Source organism: Acinonyx jubatus, chromosome C2, assembly GCF_027475565.1.
Source record: "Acinonyx jubatus isolate Ajub_Pintada_27869175 chromosome C2, VMU_Ajub_asm_v1.0, whole genome shotgun sequence".
Lineage (NCBI taxonomy): Eukaryota > Metazoa > Chordata > Mammalia > Carnivora > Felidae > Acinonyx > Acinonyx jubatus.
Window position 1 is genome coordinate 120307672 of NC_069384.1, and position 23843 is coordinate 120331514.

Consider the following 23843-nt stretch of genomic DNA (forward strand, 5'->3'; position numbering starts at 1 on the left):
ACCATGAGTGACAAAGATTAAGAATCTGTGTCTGGCCCCAATTCACCTCTGGGTCTACCTATGCTTAGGCTACATACATCAAGGCTGAGTGCTTCCCACATGCCAGATCTTTCTCCTTTCATCCTCACAAAAACCTGATAAAGAAAGCATATTATCATCATACCCAATTTCCTTATTTTACAGCTGAAGAAACAGAGCTGTTAAGCGGCAGAGTTGGAACTCAAGACCCCCAATATCCCCGCAGGCCCAACCTCACCCTCCTAGTCCCTGCTCACAGTGCCTTCTCCCTGCATTTTCATGCAGAAATACTATGTTCTAGCCATTTAGGGTCTCCTATCCTCTCCCAACATATATCTCTTCATGGCTTTGTTCATGTCCTTCCCCTTGCTCTGCCTAGAGAAATCCTCATCTAGTCTCTACCTCCAATACTGCCTTCTCTGTAGTCTTCCTTCCTCCTCCTCCAGGTCAGATCAAGAATTCCTTCCTGGGACACCTGGATGGCTCAGTTGGTTGAGCGTCTGACACTCGGTTTCGGTTCAGGTCATGATCTCACGGTTCGTGAGTTTGAGCCCTGCATCCGGCTCTGTGCTAACAGTACAGAGCCTGCTTGGGATTCTCTCTCTCTCCCTCTCTTTCTGCCCCTCCCATGCTCTCTCTTTCAGAATAAATAAGCTTAAAAAAAATTCCTTCCTGTTCCAATTTGTCACTGGATCTCCAGGGCTTGAGCTTTAATCACTGAGCTTAGAGTAGGCTGGCACCGTGCTAGGCATTTTACACACGCTAATCTCGCTCACCGCCTCACCGGCCCTGTCGGGCGGACGTCAACGGTCCCGTTTCACAGGCCTGTGCACTCTACAGCCCTGGGTCTACTCTGTAGGACCGTGCAGCTTGCAGCAGCATGGTGAGCTGCCTTCTTGCGCGCTGTCCCATGGCAGCTGCAGGTTCCTTTAGGACAAGCCGGGGAGCATCTACTCATCCAGCCACTCCTCTCTCCTACACTCAGCAGCTGCCAAAGCGTCTTGAATAGAGTAGGCACTAATGATCAATCTTATATAGTTACTGTGGGGGTGCCAAAAGTGTTTCAGTTATAAATGGTTATTCTAACATCCATATGTTTTTAACGAAATTTAGAATAGAAGATAAAAGTGAGCATTAAAAAAGAGAATAAGGGAACAGGAACAAACAGTACTGAGAAAATGATTTCTAGAGTAATGTTGATTTAGAAAACGATGTAGATAATAGACCAATTGATAAGAGAGGTCAGAATGAACAACTGTCTCTAAGTGTGTAAGGGCCACCTCCCCCAACCTCTTTTCAGGGAACAGCCCCTGGATCTAGTGGCTGGGCCCCCAGTGCTCAATGCCTAGTCACCCTGACCTCCTAGCCAGCTGATGGGCACTGACCCTGAAGGACCCCATCAGACACACACACTCTCTCTCTCTCTCTCTCTCTCAAGAATTTGGACTTGGGGCACTCAGTAGTTGGGTGAACATCTGACTCTTGATTTTGGGTCAGGTCATGATCCCAGGGTTGTGGGAATGAGCCCTGTGTCTGGCTCCATGCTGAGTATGGAACCTGCTAGAGATTCTCTTTCTCTCCCCTCTACCCCTCTCCCCTGCTCATGCTTTCTCTCTAAAATTAAAAAAAAAAGAGGACACCCATGAGGGAAAAAAAGAATTTGGACTTGCAGTTCATCTCTGGGTGTGGCTAAGACTGTCACTCTGTGGACAGAGCAAAACCACAGAAGCTGGGACAGACAGCTTTTTTTATTCCTGGTTCCAGTCTCTGGAGGCCTGGTCATATTCTTGCCCTTAAATCTAAGTCTGTGAATCACCCTGAATCCTTACAATAAATGTCCCTCTTTTGCTTGAGTTGGTTTCTGTTGCTTGCAACCAGAGAGTGTGACCAATGGTTCTCAGCAAGCATGGCTCTGGTCTCAGGGAGCGTTTGGGGGTTGAGCTGTCACAATAATGTGGGGAAGAACATTCTTGATACTTAGTGGGTGGGGGCCACGGAGCTAGACAGTCTCCACAAGGAACTGTTCTCTGTCCCACCTAACTTTTGTGTACCACAAAATATTCCCACACATGAAAAACCTGTTAAAATACTTTAGCCTACAACCTGTTTCTTTGTGTCATAAATATAAAACCATTTTTATATACGATTAACATCCACTGATTTTTTCCAGATATGCAATATAAATTAAGGGACGTCTGATCTTACTTTGATCAGAACTTGCCAAAAAAATCATGTCCCAAAACATGGTTTTAGAGTCCCCAGTGTAATATCCCTTAGTCAGACTGCATTTACAACTGTCACAGTTGTCACAGTTGTCCGCATAAATAACCGACTGTGTCATTCTATTTGCTAGTGTGGGTGTGCTCAAGCTTTTATATTGAGACATAAAATTATATAACAAATTCATTTCCTTTTGTTTCTTCTTTATATTAGAGTTAGGGTATCTGATATAATTGCCCTTCTTTAAAATAGGTCATATTATATTTGAATTTCACTTCAGGATGGTTAAAGGAGCACCACAAAATACCTGTTAACAAAAAGAGGTGCGTGGTCTGATAGGATGAGAACTCCTGTTTTAAACTACTATAGGCCTGGGGTGCCTGGGATTCTCTCTCTCCCTCTCTCTCTGCCCCTCCCACACCTGAGCACACACTCTCTCTCAAATAAATAAACTTTAAAAAATATGTGACAAATCCACAGGGCCAACCATAGGACAGAGACCTTCCTTCCATCAAAGCTGAGGTCCTACAGTACTGGTGGGACAAGGCAACAACATGGCCGGTAGGTTCTCCTGATTCTTCCAAAAAGACTGGTGACCATGCAAAAGGTCCTTTGAGATCCCAGACTGAAGTAGGAAGAAACCAGAACCTATTGGGAGATTCCCAGTTCCTTCTCTTCTCAACAGAGGTGACCCCACAGTTAACTCACCAACCTAACATGACAGTGAACTGGCTGTGTAGTGGTATGAACAGGGCTACAGAGAGAAAGATGGGTTTCTGTGAGGAACACTCTCAGCCAGACAAACTCCGTGCTCACTGGGGATCTGCCATATGTGTTTGTTCCTGAGATCTCTCCCATCCAAACTTAATCAGGTTATTTTCTTTGAAGTATCGAAGGACATGGGATTGGTTACAGCAATTATGGCCCAGCAAGAGTGGGATAATAGGCAGACATCAGAAATGATGCTGTTAAAAAATAATATAAAAACAGAGAGATGAATCATAAGAGACTCTTGAATACAGAAAACAAACTGAGGGTTGCCGGAGGGGTCTTGGGTCGGGGGATGGGCTTGGGCAAGGGGCATTAAGGAGGACACTTGCTGGAATGAGCACTGGGTGTTATAAGTAGGTGATGAATCACTAAATTCTATTCCTGAAATCATTATTACACCATATGTTAACTAACGTGGATTTAAATTAAAAAAAAAAAAAAAGAAATGATGTTGTTGACAAATATTTGTTGACAGGGAAAGACTATCACAACGTACCGTTAAACGAAAAGGTGAGTTACAAAACACTGTGTTTAGTAAGCTACCGGTGTGCGCGTAAGCATGCACATAAACGAAAGAAAACAGGATACTAATTTCTTCAGTGGACTAGGGTTATGGGTACTTTACATTTTTCTTCCTTTTGCTTGCTGTCTTTCCTAACTTCTCTTCCATTGACTATACTGCTTTTGCAATATAAAAAGGGTTATTTTTAATTTTTAGAAATCGTGTGTGTAGAGACGTTGGTGGACTCAGAGCTGCTTGAGGTACTAGCCCTTATTCACTCCCATGAGCCCACAGAGCCTAGCCCAGGCGCATCTGCTCCGATGTACGCCAAATGGAGGAGCACACAGGAGAAGGAATGAGCAAATGGCCGCTGTGCATACCTGTCTGCGTGAGCTCGCCCATCTCACACAGTGCGTGATTGGGGTAAAGCGGCAGGGAGTGCAGGGGGCTTTCGAAAGAGGCTCCGGATCCTTTTGACATGTGACTAACGAAAGCTTCCAGTTTAGGGTGATACGGTTTCCTAAAGAGACAACACAGAGAATTAGTGGTCACCGTGCTCCAAAACGGTCCACAAGGGTTTCAACCCCAGTCAGCAAAATCTCAGGCGTGGCATGCCCTGCTCACCCACTGTCATAGGTACTGGCTTAATCGCTTCTAAATTCCAGTACCATTATTACGTGACCACTGACGTTCCACAAGGCCAGCCTGAGCCCCTAACCTCTGCTGAAGCAGCCATCAATCCCAGCACTATGGGTGTCACCTTTGCCCTCCACCACCCAGATCCCCAACCTGCGCCCCTCCGGTCTCCCTCCCCAGGCGGCTACGGAATCCCACCGGGGTTCCAGGCTGGGAACCCTTCTTGACTTCTCCCTCCCCTGTTCCCACACATGCCATCTGCCACCCAATCCTGCAGACGTGTCCTCCTGGGGCTTCTCTACCCCCCTTCTCCTGCATCCCTGCAGCCACGACCTGCAGCTTTTGTCCGTATGGCACGGGCTCCTCTTTGGTCTACTTTAGCCTAATCTTGCTCGTCTAATCTTGCCTTTTTCACAGCCGGGGATCGACCTAAAGGCAAGGCCGACCGTCCCTGCTCTTGTTCACTGCCATCTTCCCATGGAAGCGGTGTGTGGCCCATCTGCCTGTTCCAACCCTACCTCACTTGAGGTTCAGGGCTCCCCACCCTCTCCATTCTAATGCTGGGCTCTGGTCACACGCAACCAACTGCCTTCTGTACCCCCAACATATCTTGTTCTTTCATGCTTCCAACACTTTCCACATGCTGCCCCTTCCTCCTAGCAAACCTACCTCAACCTGCCCCTCAGTAATCCTTAACTGACTTGGGGGAAAATCTCCTTTGAAGAAAATTAACTGATTAAGTTAACCAAGATCGCCATAGTTCTCTACAGTTCACATTGCATTTTGCACATACAGTATTTCATTTCATGGGAGGGTGGTTATGAAGAGCTAAAAAACATCTTTTTTTGGTAATATCTGACATCATTTATATTTTTGCCATGAAGTACATGGGTAAATCAAGATTTATCTTTCTAACGGCTGATATACAATTTCCCTGAATAATGAAATGACCTGTGAATGTATATCCATTCTCCAGCTGAACAGAAGTGAACAGATAAGACTAGTTCCCAGCTAAGCTAAAGCAGCATGAAAAGGAAGCAAGGATAAATTGTCCTGATGGCAGACCTCTCTTGTCTGAAAGCCCAGTTAACTTTGACAATGCTTTTAAAGTAACTACTAAAATGCTTCTATTATCTTTCAAAAACATAACGCTAAAAAAAAGTCCATCTTTAAAAAAATGTTTTAAAATTAGAGAATGCTGGGGCGCCTGGGTGGCTCAGTCTGTAAGGCTTCCGACTCTTGGGTTTTGGCTTAGGTCATGATGTCATGGTCCTAAGATGGAGCCCCCAGTTGGGCTCTGTACTGGGTCTGGAGCCTGCTTGCGATTCTCTCTCTCCCTCTCTCTGCCCCTCTTCCGTGTGCGTGTGTGTGCGCGCGTGAGAGTTCTCTCTAAACAAACAAACAAATAAACTTTAAAATTAGAGAATGCTAATCCTAATACAGTCTAATTATCCTGGTTTGCTGCAGGGCATTGTGTCTTTTCATAAACACAGAGGGTATGTTGTTCCTCCTGAGGCTAAAACAGATAAACATTTGCAAACTGGGGAATAAGGTTTCCAGACTGACAATGAGGCTGCCAATATGAATCCACACAGACAAAGGCTATCCGTCAACAGGAGTCAAATGTTCTGTTCCAGGTCATTATTATGGGCTGGTGATTTTTGAGGATCTGAGAAGGCTTTGCTGCCAATTTCAGGAATGAAATTTCACTACGGGCAGTGTTTGCAGAGCTGGTGCAAGTTTTCAGGGCATCTGACTACTTAATGGTATGTTAATACCTAACTATACATATGAAAACTTGTTTTGGGTCTGGAAAGACAGGTGATTCATGGAAGAAAAACTTCATATACAGAAGAGATGGCAGATGGCTGGATCTTTTTAACAGGAAGAGGACCAGGTAACCTCAGTCCCAGGCCTGTCCTGGATCTGAGTGACCAGGTCCTATCTGCCAAGGCCATGGCTCCAACCCCTGCAGCCAAGAGGGTACCTAGTACGTGGCAGATACTCCAAAACACGTGTGAATGAATTCAAATGGGAAGTGCCCCAACCTTAGATGCTTTATGAAAAGTATAAGCCTCCCATAATCTGTAGCAATGAATATGGCAAGTTCCTACAGTGGTTTATTAAAATATTCAGATTTCAATGGAAGTACTATGAGTGAAACTGCTAATTGTGCTAATTGTGATTCTCTTTGAGCAAACTATAGGTAGGCTCCTCTGAATCGCCTTCCCAACTAGGCCTCAACCTTTGGACTTCCATGTTCTTTTTGGACTTATGTCCCTCTTTGCATCATTCAGTTTTAGAAAACATCCTGCTAAGTCAATGTAGCCAGAGTCTCCTGCTCCTGATATCTGATCAAATTCCTCATCTCCCAGGTGATATCTGCTCACCCTGGTCTGCCTTCAGCAATCTCCTCACCCCTGAGGTTTCTCTTTAGTCATTTTCCATCCGCTGACCCCCACCCTGATCCTTGGCTGTAAGTTTCCACTGCCCATGTTGTATTTGGATTTGAGCCCAGTTCTTTTTCTTTTTTTTTTTAATCTTTTTTAATGTTTACTTATTTTTGAGAGAGACAGAGACAGAGTGTGAACAGGGGAGGGGCAGAGAGAGGGAGACACAGAATCCGAAACACGCTCCAGGCTCTGAGCTATCAGCCCAGAGCCCGATGCGGGGCTCGAACTCACAAGCCATGAGATCGTGACCTGAGCTGAAGTCGGACGCTGAACCGACTGAGCCACCCAGGCGCCCCAGTGCCCAGTTCTATGCTAAGGTCTCTGCTCTCCTACTGCATTAGTTCCTGGATAAAATCTGTTTTTGCTACTACTACTGTCTGGTTCTGCTTTTTCTTTTAACAGTTGTACACTAAAATCTGTTCTCCTCTTCTTGGGAACTTGGTTAGATCCCATGTCTGAGGCCCTGGTGGTTAGGTAGAGCCACATGGTATTCTTCACCAATGGAATGGAAGGATGTCCCACTTCTGGGTTTAGGTTTTCAGATCATGGGGTGCCCCTTCACACTCTTTTCCTTCCCATGGGCCACTATTTAGATATGGCAGCAGTCCTAGTTCAATCATGTAGACATCCCTAGGGCACGATGGGGGCAATGACCTGGAAGGAACCTGGGGCCCTAAATGACCAAGTGGAGTCCCGTCCTATGACCTGGATCACTCATCTCAGACCTTCACAGAAGGAAAAGATAAACCTCTTTGTTATTTGAGGCAATGTATTCTTCAGTCTCTTTGTTACAAAAGGCTAGCCTTACTCTGACTAACATAGAAATGATGATATTTGTGACGATGAATTTTTCTTCGGGAAAAACTCATGTCATTGTAGCCTCATTGGAAATCAGCTTTCATATTGAAAACTGGAAGAATTAAGAGTTACTATCTTAAGGCTTCAAACTGTTCACGTCCAGAATAGTTGTTTACATTTTTATATGCATTATTCACTTCTCTCTATGCCACAAACCTCGAGACAGAACCCTGAGGCTAATCTACACACCCATGGGAAAATTTATTGTGCTTTAGCTATAATCTGAGCAATTTCTGAGTCCTGCACAGAACAGTAAGACAAACAGAGAACAGGTTTAATACCAGTGATACTGTTATCAGAAAACAATTCAAGAACGTTTACGTGGCTAGAAACTGGAGTGAGTTCATACTACAGATTTTCACGATTTATGCAAAGGAACTTATATTATTAATGAAATGAAATTCTACAAGGATAAACTCTATATACTTTTCTCAGTCTGCCTTTCTGGAACTTTGTGCATTAACTGACTTGATTACTCACCCCTCACCCTTTCCTAAAACTCTCTCCTTTCTTAGCTCTCCTAACATCACTACTGTGTTTGCAGTCACCACCTCCTCCCGGGATCCTCCTTTCTCTCTGTGCTATGTTATAGGTTGGTGTTTCCCAGGACTGTTTTTGGCTTTCCCTCACTCCATAGGCTCTGTGATACCAGTCAAGCTCACGGCTTCAGCTGCCATCAACATGTGAACTCTCAAATGAACCTCTACCTTCCAGCAAGACAATGCCCCTGAGTCCACACCTACACACCTTCTAGAAATTATCACTTGGATGCCTGATGACAGCTCAAACTTAGCACTGAGACCTGTCCTCATAACTTACCTCCTACTCCTCTTTCTTCTGCATTTTCTATTCCAGAGAGGGGCACCACCATGAGCCAGACACCCCATCATAAATCTGGGCACCATCCTCTCTCTGTCTCACCCCCATCCAACCTGTCACTAAGTCCTACCGACCCCACCTGGTGCCCTTCTCTCAGATCCAAGACTTCTCTCCAACTCTGCTGCCACTCCCTGAGTTTCAGCCTCTATCATTTATTCATTCAACAAATACTTAATCATGCTCCTCCCATGTGCCAGGCACTGTCTTGGGCACTTGGGATGTAGCGGCATTGAACACTGCCCTCAGGGAGCTTAGGAGCCTGGAGAAACAGACAACATACAATGAACACTAGAAAGAGAGAGAGTGTGTGTGTTTACATGTGCGTGCATGTATGCATGCATGCACATTAGAAGGTAACAGATGCTATGAAGCATTGATGCGTTAAGCAGGGAAAAAGGGGACCCAGGAGACTTGGGAGGAAGAAGTGCATTGTAATTGTAAGTGAAGTCTTCTGAGTGGTCTTCCTGAGAAGGTGACATTTAAGCAAAGGCTTGTGGGAGGTGGGGGAACTGGCCAGCCATAAAGCCACTGGGGAACAGCTATCTGCAGAGAGGACACAGTCAGTGGGAAGGAGCGCTCGGGACAGTGTGGCTGAGGCTGAGTGAGGGTGAGGAGAGCCACAGCGGAGGGCAAAGCAGGGCAAGGGGATGAGGAAGAGCACAAGAGGCCTTGTAGGTCATTTTAAGGACTTCGGCTCGGACTCCGCGGGAAATCTTTCTTTCGGATCGCTGTCCCCACAGGAACGTAAACATCACTGCCGGCATCTAATCCATCCTCCACATCATGGCTGCCAGAGATCTTCGCAATTTCATCCCTCACTGCCTTCGTGCTCCCTCACTGCCTTCGTGCCTGGTGTCCACAGTCCTTAGCTGGGCATTCAAAGCGTCAGATAACCTAGTCCTTCGCCACCTCTCCACTCCAGCCTGTGGGCCGAGCTGTCCACCTCCCCCCACCTTTGCACAGGTTTCACCGCCCCAGGTATCATTTATCATCAGCTGCCACCTGACTTGTTCCTGCACACCCTTGAGGTCTCTTTCTCTTGGTGGCCTTCCCTGACCTGGCATCCCACCTCTCCCTCTGCCACAAGCTGGGTCAGGCTGCCCTCTTGTGGTTCGTGCCCCTAAATATGGTTCCAAAACTACTTCTGCTTCTACTTTTTCGCCTTTGTCTCTAATACCTTTGCCACTGCTGCCACCATTCGTGCTGGCCACCATTCCCCGAGGGCTCACCATGTGCTAGGCATCAGATCTGTCTCTCAGAGGGGAGTGGGCCCCCTGGGGCAGGAGCAGCCTCTCTTCCATGAATCTTTAGAAGCCTGCTCTCCCATTAGTCTTCCAGTCCAGCCACATAACTGGTCTTACTGTTCTACATGTGCAGCCCCTCCAGCCTCAGGCTCTTTGCACTTGCTGTTCTGTCTTTCTAGAACACCATTCCCCCAGATCTGCACAGGGCTGGCTCCTTCATCTTATTTAGGTGCCTGCCCACATGTCACCTCCTGTTACATGACATAGTACCTGACGCATAATACGTGTTTTAAAATAAAATGTAATGGGGCACCTGGGTGGCTCCATCGGTGAAGCATCTGACCCTTGGTTTCAGCTCAGGTCACGATCTCACGGTTTTGGGGATCGAGTCCCGCGTCGGGCTCTGCACTGACAGCATGCAGCCTGCTTGGGATTCTCTCTCCCTCTCTTCCTCTGACCCTCCCCTGCATGCACTTTATCTGTCTCTCAAAATAAATAAATACAATTTAAAAAAATAATAAAATAACATGTTGAATACTGGTTGCATTGAATATTCTTTTCTTCCTTGAATATAGAAAACAGTATCTGATTCATATTCTTCAGTGCAGAAAAAAGCATTTAATGCACATGGCACATGTATGGCTAATAACCTTACTGCTAGCTAAATCTTGTCCTATGAGGGTTACAACAGCACCTTTGTCATGAGGCACAGGGCATTCGTGAAGAGGCAGCTTCCACTACAAAGACTCGGGAGAGCCATGGAATGTGTCACCGTGAAGGGAAACACGGGGCCGCTCCCTTGCACTGACATTGGCACTGATTACTCAGCTCACTGCAAGCCTGCCTGCTGGCCCCGATAAACCCTGTCACTAGACTGAAGTAGCAGGGACATTCCAGGATCCACCGCCTTTAAGATGCCATAAAAATTAATGATTTTTGAAGCTGAACTAGCACCTGGGAAGGCACAGGCACAACTGGTGACCCAGACCCCACAGTCTCAGGGGATTCAGAGGCTCAAAGTGGGTCCCTGTCACTGGGAGTCCTGCTCACTCTTACTCTAAGTGGGTATTTATAATTTTTTTAAATATTGTATTTATTTTTTGAGAGAGAGAGAGAGAGAGAGAAGGAAAGAGTGTGAACGGGGGAGGGGCAGAGAGAGAGGAGGACAGACAATCCAAAGTGGACCCTGTGCTGATAGGCTGATAGCAGCCAGCCCGATGCGAGGCTCGAACTCACGAACCGTGAGATCATGACCTGAGCCAGTCGGATGCTCAACTGACAGAGCCACCCAGGCTCCTCAAGTGGGTATTTATGACAAGTCAACTTCATGTTTTTAAAAGTAGAATTAATGAAATGACATTATTTAATTAAACATGCATACTCCACCCTCTTTCCACAAAAGACTTAAAGCAGCTCTTAAAGATACAGAATGTTCAATAAAAGTAGGCCAAAAGATCAAGGCCAGAGAAAATGAGGGCAGAAGCAGCCTGGGCAGCTGGTCCCCAGAATAGCGTCTCTCAAATGGGAGCTCCAGAAATGGCCCTGTCAGAGTGCCCTGTCCTGGCTGTGACAGAATGAGGGACCTTGGGATCTGGCCTGGCCTCATGACCATGACCATTCAGAGTGGGAAAGAGGCCAGGCCCCAGAAGGCCTGCAGGCTGCTGCAGTAAATGAAACACCATCGTTTGTAAACCTCTCAGTATGACCAGCTCAGTGCTTAGTCCGTCCCCTTAGTCAGACTTCATGAGGATGTAATAAGGGATGGACTATTGTCCCCATGTGCCAGGACAGAATACTGAGGCTCACAGAGGTGAAGTGATTTTCCCTACAACCAAAAGGTCACAAAGTCCTCAGAGGATTCCAGGGCAGAGGCTGAAATCAATTGAGGCACTTGATTAGCAATTATGACTTGTGATTCTCACCAAGGTCCTGAATTTACTCAGCAACGAACCTAGTCCAACACCTACTTTATGCCAGGCTCAGACTGGGCACCAATGATACAGGAAGGAGCAAGACCCAATGCCCTAAGGAGCCAGTGATGTGGGAAGGGCACAGATAATCATGCCGGAAGACAGGCTGGGAAGCATGTAGGTGCAAAGGGGAGGCCCTGCCCACTGCCAGGGGGCTATGCCCAATGGGCACCTTCTCCAGGAACAGCGAGGGTAGCCTCCAGAGCCTTGAGGTACTCAGGGACCCTGCAGCACTAGATGACTGGTCTGGGGACAGACTCCTGGTCTAAGCCAAGCCACTGAAATTCTCACATCTGGGAATGTGAAGCCCAGACAGAAAAAGAGGAGCAGAAGCCGGGAGTCATCAGGGCAGAAGCGTGGAACTGTCCACAAAGTCCCTGAGGCTGCCCTGAGGTTGCCCAACTCAGAGGTCTTTTCCTGTCCATTCCTGGGCAGTTCAAAGGGCAGATATCCAAAGTCTGTGCCAGTGGAGAAAAGCCCCTTCTCTGAGCTGTCCTCCCTGCACCTCACCCTATTCCTCCAGCCAATCCCCCAATCCAGAAACCAAAAGGTTAACACCCGGCACAGCAAGTGGCCTCTAAACTTGCCCTAGTCCTAAGGCCAGTTTAGGTCTGGTCATTAAATATTTTGCTTTGAGACCCTTCCTGTACATCCCTCTTCTCAGTTTGAGTGAGGCAGTGGCAGTGCCCAATACAACCAGAAACCCGTCCTCACACACCAGGAGAGGTTTCACAGAGGAGGCAGCTTCTCAGGGGAGCTCCTGAGGAGCTGTAGGAGTGGGTCACACAGGGACGGGGCAAGCAAGCTAAACAGCAGGTACACAGGCTTGCAGGGGTGGGGCGCCGGCAAAAGGTGCGTTGAGCAGTACAGAAGACCCCAGGGGAAGGGTTGGCACAGAAGGCTAGAGACTGGGGGAAGAAAGCCAGTGACTGCATGGCCTTCTGACAGGGCCCAGCCTCAACCCTGGGGCTCTACCAACTCACGGGACACTGGGACATGCACCCATGCTTGCTCAATACACAACAGACGACACAAGTGCCCAGGCTGTGAGCTTTGTGACCTCCAGCAGGAAAGGAGAAAGTGCATGGAAGCCTATAGTCATATGGTATTTCATGATGTGTTTACATCGAATGGTTCACTCCCTCTTCCCCATGATCTTGGACAGTGAGAAGCCTGGAGGCGCAAAGAGTTAACCTGAAACCCCTGGCTCCACAGCGCCATCCACCAGAAAGAACAGGCCTGGCTGCAGACAGGCAAACCCATGGTTCTGCCAGAGCAGCCCTGCCCGAGGCAGGCTGGCACCCAGAAGCATTCCATCCAAATAACGTCTTCCCCACTGGGCACTGCCCTCCATCTCCTCTGCTCGTTTAGTAAGTCTCAAGCCATGTGGTATGCCCCCAGACACATTTGCAGAGGCCCGGCTCGTCATTTCATTAAAAAAAATTTTTTTTTAATGTTTTATTTATTTTTGAGAGAGAGAGAGAGAGAGAGAGTGAAAGCAGGGGAAGGGCGGGGGGGGGGGGGGGAGGGGGACAAAAGACCCAAAGCAGGATCCGTGCTGACAGCAGTAAGCCTGATGTGGGGTTCGAACTCATGAGCCATGAGATTATGACCTGAGCTGAAGTCGGACACGCAACTGACTGAGCCACCCAGGTGCCTCTCATCATTTCATTTTAGAGCTCTGCCATTTTCTTTTTTTTAACATTTAAACATTTTTTAAAAATGTTTTATTTACTTTTGAGAGACAGAGAGACCGAGCACGAGTGGGGGAGGGCAGGGAAACAGAGAGAGGGAGACACAGAATCCAAAGCAGGCTCCAGGCTCTGAGCTTCAGCACAGAGCCCGATGCGGGGCTCGAACTCAGGATGTGTGAGATTGTGACCTGAGCCAAAGTCAGATGCTTAACTGACTGAGCCACCCAGGCGCTCCTAGAGCTGTGCTATTTTTATACTCAAAATTTCCACTCTCTGTTGAATTATTTTTTACCCTAAGGGTTCTCAATCAAGAACGTGCTGTCTCTATTCCCACGAACAATTAAAAGGTTGAAGTATATCTTACATTTATATGGCTCTGCAGCTGGTAATGCACATTCCCCTCTGTTATTTCACTTCATTCCTCACCCAGACCCTGCACGGTCAGCACGGTCATTCTCATTGCAGAGACGGGAGGGGGAGGCTCAGAGACTAAGGGACTTACCTGTTGCCCCCAAAGAGAACAGCTGAGCCTGAGGACATCCAGCCCAGTGTTCATTGCACTGTGTCCCAGCTTTTCCTCAAACTGAAGAGCACAGGTGAGGAGAGCAGACCTCACACAGGCCTGGACCCAAATCTCAACTTATCTGCTGTGTGTGGCCTTACACAGGTGTCCTTGCTTCTCTGGGCCTCCTCCTTCGCAACTCTGAAATGGCAATTAACACTCAGGATTGTTCTAAAGATCAGGCTCCCGGCGAATGGTCTGTGCTCAGCGAGTGTAGGTTACTCCTGGCCTGTGTCATTCTCCAGTCAGCACTGTGACTGAGACGGAGGGAACAGATTCTTGAAAATCACTTTTAGAAAAAGTGCAATTTACCTGTTAGCCAGCAGAGTGCAGTCAATTTCTGGTCGCTTCGTTTTGGGAATGACATACAGCGGGTACCTGTCCCCGTGTCGAATGAACACATGCACGGAGACCAGCTTAAAATGATGTGGGGCGTGACCTGTGGGAGAGGAGCATGTGTCCTGGTTAACACGCAGGAAGCGTGGATCCTTTCCACTCTGCAGAAGTGGGGAGGGATGACCATGGTAAGAGGGTGCCATGCTGGGGGGTGGGGGTGGCTCACAAGGCAGGCGGAGGAACATGACAGGGCTAGTTATACATGTCTCAGACCTCCAGAAGTAACGGGGAGCCTCTGGGGGTGTGGCCGGGGGCTGGAGACCAGTGAAATGGGGGCATGTCGATTCGTGGGGCCTCCCTCACATCCACAGACTAGGGGGAGGCCCACAGAAGTACTGGAAACGATGACTTCTGCTTTAAACCTCCACGAAACAAATCAGGGCACAAACTGCGAAAAATATTCAACATCATTCTTTGATACACTTTCAAAAAAGCAAAACTCAACACAGAAATCATAGTTTCCTGCACGTTTTCTACAATACACCAACAGAGCATCCTGTGGATTTCCTAAGCCCTGAGAGAGCTTACTGGAAAAGAGGGGAGTGGGGGGGGGGGTGATGCCCTAGAGCCCGCCAAGCCCACCTTTCCATCTCTGGTGTCTCACCGAAAACCGTGATGGCAAACATTTGCAGAGGGCTTATCCTGAGCCACGTGCTGTTCAAAACAGTTACTTCAGGCCTCGGGCAGCCCTGTGAGTAGGTACTGCTGGTTAGCCCCATTCAGCAGAGGAGGAAGCTAACTTGGGAACTCATTCAAGGGCACGACCTAGTGGCAACCGCAGGATTTGAGTCCAGGCCGCCTGGCTCCGTACCATGGCGCCATGCTGCTTGAAGAACTAGTTCCCAGAGGGGTGCTGGGTACCAAGTTAGGCGGCACAGGCAGGCCTACCTTCCATGCTGCGCTCAGCCACACTGGGGATGTTGCAGTACAAAAGAGCTTCGTAAATGGGGTCCATCACGGGAGGCTCAGTCACTGGGTCAGGCATGATTCTCTTTCGACTCTTGCTACTCACTCCATTCTTAGCTGTGGAGACCGGGGTCAGGTGGACTGCAAGGAAGGCAAGGCAGGTCATGGCACGTGCAGTCACAGGAGGGACCAGGCCGGCTGGAGGGGCCCAGGGTGTGGCTAGATTCTCACTGAGCGACTATTCTCTCCCACAGCATTAGGGTGGACTTTAGTCCAGCAAGAAGTCAGCTTCTCATCAGGAAATGTGCCCTGCCTCTTTCTTAATGCCATTATCTTTTTCTGACCAATAATTACCTGTGCAACCACGGGTGGGCCACCCCAGAGAAAGGGGCCTCACTCACGGTGGTAAAGGAAGAACTTCATGCAAACTGATTGCTTCATTCCTAACACCCTCTGAATTCTAGGAAATACGAGGGAGGAAAACCATCACCTATGGAGTGCCTACAAAGTGCGAGATGTGTTGTCTGACAGATCTCATTGATATCACCTGCTTTGCACTTCGGGGTTCCCAAGAGCCTGATCCAGACATCACTCATTAATCCTCACAAGTCCACTTTATAGAGAAGAGAGCCTAGAGCCCAGGGGGAGACTGAGGCAGCTGCCCAAGGCGTATGTGGTGGATGGAACCGCATCTCAAGCTCACTCCTCTGCCTCCAGGCCAGGTTCTCCCTACCAGTCTTCTGTAGATCATACGTGGGTCCTGCAGTCTGTCCTGCTAGCATCCCCCTTTCTGTTGATGAACCGCTCCTTCCTCTCCTGGTTGTGGCTGAACTGTCAATCACAGTGTCTCTGACCCTTGGCTGGGGTGGACGTGTGACTGAGTCAACGAGGACAGTGATGGGGCAATTCGTCTCCTTTTCCTTGGCAGAGGTGCTGTGTAAACACTAGAAAAGGGTCTCTTTTGTATGATGATCTCTAAGAATGGAAACCTGGGCCTGCCCAGCCACCTATCCATCCTCAGACAGCCTCTGCTTGCTGTAGAAGCTAATGATACTAAGTACAGACAAGCAGACCAACAAATGCAGAGACTGAGAGAGAGAGAGAGAGAGGAGAGGGAGGAAGGGAGGGAGACCTGAGGATATCCATCCTTTGAGACCCTGGGTGATGTGGGTGAAGGCAGAACCTCTCTTAGAGGTCCCAGTTATATATACACCTTACATAACCCTTCTTGCTTAAGCTATTTTGAGTTGGGTTTTCGATACTTTCAATCAAATGAGTCCTGATTAATAGACTTTTATGAATTACTTATAAGCGGCTTAAGCCCATCTTCTGGGTCAATGGTCTCCAACCTTTCCATGTATGGGGAACCTCTCTGCAGCATCACAGATTTTCTGGAACTCTCTATACAATGATAGTGGCATTTTTAGCATCCACCCACTGAGAAAATGCACAGAAATAGGTGTGCCCACGCACCATTTCTAACAGGTTTATTAATCACCATAATATACATACATACATTTGAACAATAGCTAAAACAGGACCCAATCACCCATCTAAATCCATTTAAATTCCCTAATTTACTCTACAAATTCTTTTTCTTTTTAATATTTATTTTTGAGAGAGAGAGAGAGAGGGTGGGAGGGAGGGGGAGAAGAAGGGAGAGGGGGAGGGAGAGGGGCAGAGAGAGGAAGAGACACAGAATCTGAGGCAGGCTCCAGGCTTTGAGCTGTCAGCACAGAGCCTGATGTGGGGCTCAAACTCATGAACTGCAAGATCATGAGCTGAGCTGAAGTCGGATGCGTAAAGGACTGAGCCACCCAGGAGCCCCTACAAATTCTTCTAAATAAATACTTTAGACTTCCCTTTGGCAAACAGATGTTATAAACAAAAGGAAAGGAACATATATGCAACATGCCTAACAGACAAATTATTAATATCCAAAATGCATACGAGCTCCTGCAACCATAAAACCAGCAAGGGATATAAGCGGGCCAAGTATAGAAAAATAAATACCAATGGCAATAAGCATATGAAAAGATGTTCAATATTATTCATACTTAAATACAAAATAAAACAACAGGATGTGACACCCTGCCAACAGACTAGAATATCACGTTTTAATAATCCTGTCAGTACCCGCACGGGTGTGAAACTGCCTTCCACGTGCTGCAGGTGGCAGTGGAAACTGGAACCTTTGGAAGAATTTGGCAGCATTCACCAGAATGTTCTATGTGCTTTATTCCTGATCCCATTATTCTACATCTTGGAAGCTACTCAACAGAGGTATCAATTTGAATCACAAACAGGTATGGCCACGGAAATTCACCACAGTGCTGTTTGTAATAACAAAAAAGGGAAATCAACTAAGTATCTATCATGAACAGAACAGAATGCTGCATCCATATTGGGGAATATTCTGCCATGACTAAACCGAATGGAAAAGAATCAAAGGTAAATGAAGTGAAGTGAATAAACCAAGTCACTAGATAAGAAAAAAAAAACTATAAATGTATGAATCTACAAGCATATTATGTAAGTGCATAAAAAATGTCTATAAGGACATCCTGACAACGCAGCAGTGGTTTCTTCCGGGGAACAGGGGTATGGGGTGTGAAGAAGTATTTTTACTTGTTTTTCCATAAATTTCCATATTGTTTTATGTATTTCGCACATACATACTTACAGTAAGCATATGTTATACATATCCGATATGTATAGACATATATGTATCCTGCTATAATGTCTTGATATACTATTAGCAGAACAGTATCAGTATACTTATTAGCATATTTTCATTCATTACTTGTATTACTTGTACTAAAACAACAATCACAGAGCTACAGAATTGGCTCTTCCCCAATTCAAAATTAGCTCTTTGGTCCTACAGCAACGTTCTTCCCCACACCTGGAAGGGGCCAGAACTGCTAACACACAGCTTGGGTGTCTGGAGGTAATTTACTCTGGGGGAATTTGTGCCAGAGCAAGCGAATGAGAAAAGTATATGTCTGAGGGCAGCATCTTAATGACCCAGCAATTCTGGCCGTGTGGCAGCCCTCAATCCTTAACTCCGATCTTTTACGGAACGGTGCCAGATTCTGGCTTCTTAACCCTGCCTGTGGGCACACTCCCTTGGAGTCTGGGTCAGAGACAGGTGAAGCTAAGGACACATGATGGTAGAAGTGACACAGAGACTGGGGGCCATTGGTCCCTGGGCATCCCAGAGTCCCCACAGTTTGCTACTTTATCTGTAAGCACATGGGGTAAGGCCTATGGGGGCTACCACTTGGGAACTGCTATATACTGAATGTCTGTGTCCCCTTAAAATTTGCATGTTGAAATCCTAACCCGCAGTGTGATGATATCTAGAGGTGAGGCCTTTGGGAGATGATTAGGTCAAATGGGATTAGCATCCTTATAAATGAGACCTCAAAGAGTAACCCCGACCCTGCCCTTCTACCGTATGAGATTGCAGAGAAAAGATGCCTTCTAAGAGGCGGGTCTTGACAGACGCCGAATCTGCTGGTGCTTTGGTCTTGGACTTCCCAGTCTCCAGAACTGAAAGTAATACATTTCTGTTGTTTAAAAGCTACCCCGTTTGTGGTATTTTTACTAAGCAGCCCATGGAATAAGAAGGAACCATAGTAGCTGGGTTCAAATGACCCATTCATAACCCTGGGAAGCAGTGGTTTGAAAGACTGGGTAAAAATCACAGACCTTCCATCCAGAAAGACTGTATCTGATGCTTCTTCCTCTGACATCTGGGCCTGTCAACCTCACTCACTAGCTTCTGATAGCACCCTGTGCTGTTTACACCTTCCTGAATCATCAGAATGCAGGGCCAGGCCACATGGGGCCCTTTGACGGGTCCTCCACACACTAGACATGTTGGGGAGGTTCTGATGCACAGAAGCCTGGGGTGAGACATCCCCCCCAGATCCACCCTCCTGCATACTCGCCCCTAACTTGGTTCTCACTGTCCTGAACTGCTCAGAGCTGTCCCCACTACCACAGGTGTTTCTCAACCACACTCCCCCCTTTACATCTAATTACCCTCATCTCACCTCTGCTCCCCAAATCTGGCCAACTCCATAATGATCCCAGGGTCACCCCTCCAGGAATCCCACCCCGACATCCCTCTTCATGGGCCCACCTGGTTCTTGCTGCCATCTTGGCTCACACCACAGTACCCATAAGCAGGGCTGTCCACAGTTTGTCAACCTGCCACCCCAAACATCTTGAGGGTTAAAGCTATGTCTTTTTCCTATTTATAAGACTGCCCATCGGACCAGCACAGGGCAGGCCCTCCATAAATGCTTGCTGAGCTGGAGGACTGCTCTGAGCCAGGGACTGTGCTCTCTGCTTTTGATGAAGTGTCTCACTGGGCAGAGAAAAGAGATATTAAGGGCCCAGGGTCAGGATCAGATCATTACTTACCAGCACATGACCCTAGGCTGTAAGCCCCTGTCTGGCCTTGGGCCTCAGGCCGCTTAAGTTACTTTGACAACTTCAGTGATCCACAGGATCAGCAGGTAGTCTCACAGACAGATGTCTGCTGCCAGCTCATTACCTGGGAGTCACTCTGACTTACATACGGACAGGCTAGTGTCCTTCCTTGAGGACACCAAGCCAATGCCCAAGGTCTCTAGCTCATCTCCCCATATGAGGACTCTGGCCCAGGGCAGAGAATAAAAATCTACCTGTACACTTGGCCTTTTCCCACAAGGTATGTAAGCCCTTTACAGGTGCTTCAAATCTGACTTGACTGAGTACTGTGCCTCCCCTCCGCACCTGTGTTCCTGAGCCAGCTCACCTCCTGTCCCTCCCTTCTGTGGAGTGGCACCTCCCCCCATGCCAACCCTGTGGCCTGATAGGGGACTGTCATGCTGCTCCTCCAGGGCTCCGCCCTTGCCAAGCTGACTGGGGTCCAGGGATAGGGACCTGAGTCTAGCCAACTGTGCCAATAAGGGCCCTTTCCAGGAAAGAAAGGCTTCCTCACATGATAGGAGCAGTTTCACAAGGACTCAGGTGGCCTCCTGCCATCCCTACCCTAGGCCCTGGGCTGCAAGATGTCCCCTACTGTCCCTGTGCTTGTGTCATTTATTTGTCAGCTCTTCCTCTTGTTACACGGGCACCTGGAAGGTCCAAGGCCCAGGTGTCACAGACCCAGAGGCATCCGCGTGGACCGAAGCACAGCAGGGCTGAAGTGCTGGCTCACCTCTCCACCAGTGGTTCAGCTGCCTGAGTTACACCATGGACTGCGGCGGCAGAGAACCTCATCGGGCCAAAAGAGTGGCCCCTCCATCTCCTTTTTACCCTCCTAGCTCCAGGGCCTGCCTCACCATCAGCCCTGGGCTGGTCATCTCCCTAGGGGACTGCAGTCACCTCTTTCGTGGGGCTCCTCCTTTCCAGGGCCACTGAAGTCTGTCCTCAGTCACCCCTGCTGCCCATGGTTCTGACTACAGACAGGTGGTATGGGACTGGGGGCCACCGAGTCACAAACCTGGGTTCAAGTCCCAATTTTGTTACTTCCTAGCTGCATGACTTTGGGCAAACGTTCCTGCCTCACTATGTTTTATTCCCCTCACCTGTAAAATGAAGATAATGGCATCCCTACCACAGTGGTGGCACGGATGACCGAAGACCTCGCCTGTGGAACACCATATAGTGCCTGCAGTGTGGTAAGGGATAAGAAGTGTTATTTGCATGTCTGGCCCCTTGAAATGATTATTCTGGCTACTTTCAGGCTCTTAAAAGGTCCTCTCTTTAACTCAGGATCTGGAAGCGATACAGACCCTCTGTGTCCACACCTTTCACAGAAGCACAATGAACGAGTCTCCCTTCTCCTCTCGACTACTCAATTTTAGGAGCTTTTCTGACTCCTTTAAATACATTCAGCATATCCAAGATGACACCTTTTTTTTTTTTTTTTTAAAGTAAGCTCCATGCCCAAAGTGAGGCTCAAACTCACGACCCCAACATCATGAATCGCATGCTCTACCAACTGAGCCAGCCATATGCCCCCAAGATGGTACCTTCTTACAAGCTAAAATACCCCTGGTCCTTGTACTCCCCAATCATCCAAAGGCTCTTGAATTCTCTCTCCTTCATTGGCCTGCCAGAAAATAATGATTTGCTCCACAGGCAATTTCCACAATTCCCTCAGTGCTCCCCAATCCACTAAATTGTCCTAAAGGCCCACTGTGCCTCTACCCAGCACTGAATATATAAATATCTATATGTAATTCTCAAATATAAGACAGAACCACAACCAAAGACCAGTTCGGTTATCTGCCTTTGGCCATTTACTTTTAAAGGCAGGAGTAGAAATCAAGCAAGGTGAAAATCAAGTCCACATTTACTTTGAGAGACTGGATTTTACATGGACAAGATTGATCAAATAGCTGAAATCTGTCCTTTCCGACCTATCCAGTTTGGGCTGCAATATAACCAACCTTTCCTGTTCTCCTCATTCTTAACCATTCTTCATTCCTCATTCTTGTTGTCTCATGGTGAACCACCGTTAGGTAGGAATCTAGTAAGTGCTTTTGTCCCAGTGATAAGCCTGGTCCCATTCAGGGAGCCAGTAAACCACAGCAGGTGTAGCTCATGGGGTTGGGACTCACATCAGATCAGGCTGGAGGTATTGTCATAGACTGTTCCCAAGCTCTTAATTCCTCCTTGCCTGCCCTCCCTCTGACATGGGTAACTGAACCCTAAGTCCACGGACTGCTAGAGCACAAGGACTGGGTTCCCCCTACGGCCCGAGTGTGAGCCCAGCTATGGTCTCTCAGAGGGGCCAGGAAACCTCACTCTCCTCTGAGGCAACTGATAACTGGCTTGGCCCAAACAGAGTCCTTTGGATGAGATGACAGAAGCACAAAGGATGCCAAATCATGACAGAAACTAGAAATCGGAGAGTCATTCAAGGACAGGCTCCCAGAAAGAACTGTGAAAATAACTATCAGCCACTCTTAACCATCTCTCAGCCTGAATCCCCTCTGCCTCACCTTTGAGAATCTGATAAAAGCTACTGCTCCTCTACCCTGAGAAAGGACTGCATACACGAGCTTCTGAATCCGGCAGTTCACAGGGTTCAAAGGACCCCTGAAATGAGACAATGTGGACATCTGCAGACTCAGGCTAACAACCCTAGGTGCCTGGAAACAGGTTTCTGATTTCAACACCCTTGACAGGAGATTTTTCTTTTTTCAAAATGCAAAAGGAGCTGTACAACTCACATAAACATGTGTTCATCCTAAAATAGCCATTCAATACTAAGGTATAAAAAGAAGTGAAAATCACCCATTATCTTATCACCTAGAACAACCCACAGTCTACATTTTAGCACATATGTGTGGCTGGATGTCCTGCCAGAGGTTAAATCCATGCTTCTATCCCTGCTCTGGTGAGAGTCACTAAGGCCCAAGGACATTGTTTCCTCTTCCCCTCAAGAGGAACAAGTAAGTTTTCTGTCTCAAAGGTCTACCTTTAGAGGGAAACTAAACCCCAATGAGGCCAACAAACCAGCTGCGCAGAAAGGCGGCTGGTCATCTGTCTGTGGGAAGGGTCACTAGGAAGAGATGGCCAGGGGTGAGGGAGAGCTTTTGGGGAAGCCCCCCTCACTGAGAGACAATGCTGAGGGAGGGACCTGTGCCCTCAGGTACCTGGAGTGACCAGCCAGCCCTTCCTCTGCTGGATACCTGGGGCTGGGAAGAGGCAGAACTCTGGCTGGGTTCCAGATTCTCCAAGAGGCAGACCCCTGGGCAGTGGGGTCCAGCCCCTCAGATGATACAGGAAAGACAGGAAGGGAGGCGGCAGGGGGGTGGGGGGGCGCAAGACGTGATGCTGCAGCCCAAGCCAGACATATCAGAGAGGGGCCACACATCATGGCCGACTCCCTGTCCCTCCCACCCGGGGTGGGGGGCAGCCTGGCTCTGCCAGGCAGGTGAGGCACTGTGTGTGGACAATGAGACCGTCAGAGAGTTCTTCCTGGGTGCAGCCTGACTTCACCCTCACATGCCAGATTCAGATTCTGCTGTCAAGACTTCATTCCTGTTAGTTTCTTAAACCACCCATCCTCCCCTTCCCCTGGGGCAGAGCTGCCGTCAAGATCACAGGGCTCCACCTCTGATTATGACTTATCTCATGCCACTGTGGACTTTCTTGAGTTTTGGGGGTTTTTAATGTCATCAGCTTGGGGCAGGTGCCCTGTTGCCAAGGCAACAGGGAGTGGGGCCCAAGTTCATCAGTGCAGTTGGAGTAAACTCCACCTGGGCAAACTTGCACTGTGTCCTTGGCTCCCCTCCATCCAGTGGTTACTCCAATGTAAACACCTGCAGCTTTCCTCTGCTATTTTGTTCCTCTCCTCACACAGTCCTGGCATATGCGGATATGCTCCGAAGTTCACTGGCTACTTTGGCTAACGTTTTCTAGTTTTACTGACTAGCCCTGATAGTCTCCTCTTCTCTAAAATGAGATTCCCTTCCTTGTGGGTGAAAAAATTCTGTAGCTAAGTGTCAAAATTAAGTGTGCCAAATCCACTTTCGTCACATGTCTTATGCGATGAACATGTTCACGTTGTAGTTACACTGGAGGAGGGGTGAGAGTATCCCATAGCAAGCCCTTCCATGAGCTAAAAATAGACATATTTAATGTGTGGGGGGCATTTCCAGAGTGGGGGCGTTGTTTCTCTCTTTCTTTCCCCTTCCTCCCTCCCTCCCTCCTTCATTTCTTC

At 47.9% G+C, this 23843-nt stretch overlaps 1 protein-coding gene across 7 annotated transcripts in view; it reads right to left on the reverse strand.

The window, feature by feature from the left end:
* The window catches only part of PXYLP1 (2-phosphoxylose phosphatase 1), a 71089-nt gene that overhangs the window by 3659 nt on the left and 43587 nt on the right, over positions 1–23843 (reverse strand). For all 7 annotated transcript variants that reach the window (XM_027061721.2, XM_053221383.1, XM_027061722.2 and 4 more), the window contains 3 exons: positions 15092–15250; positions 14120–14246; positions 3892–4031 (listed from right to left, as the gene is read on the reverse strand). In XM_027061721.2, the coding sequence (XP_026917522.1) occupies positions 3892–4031; positions 14120–14246; positions 15092–15250 (426 nt within the window). The remainder of the gene's footprint in view (positions 1–3891; positions 4032–14119; positions 14247–15091; positions 15251–23843) is intronic.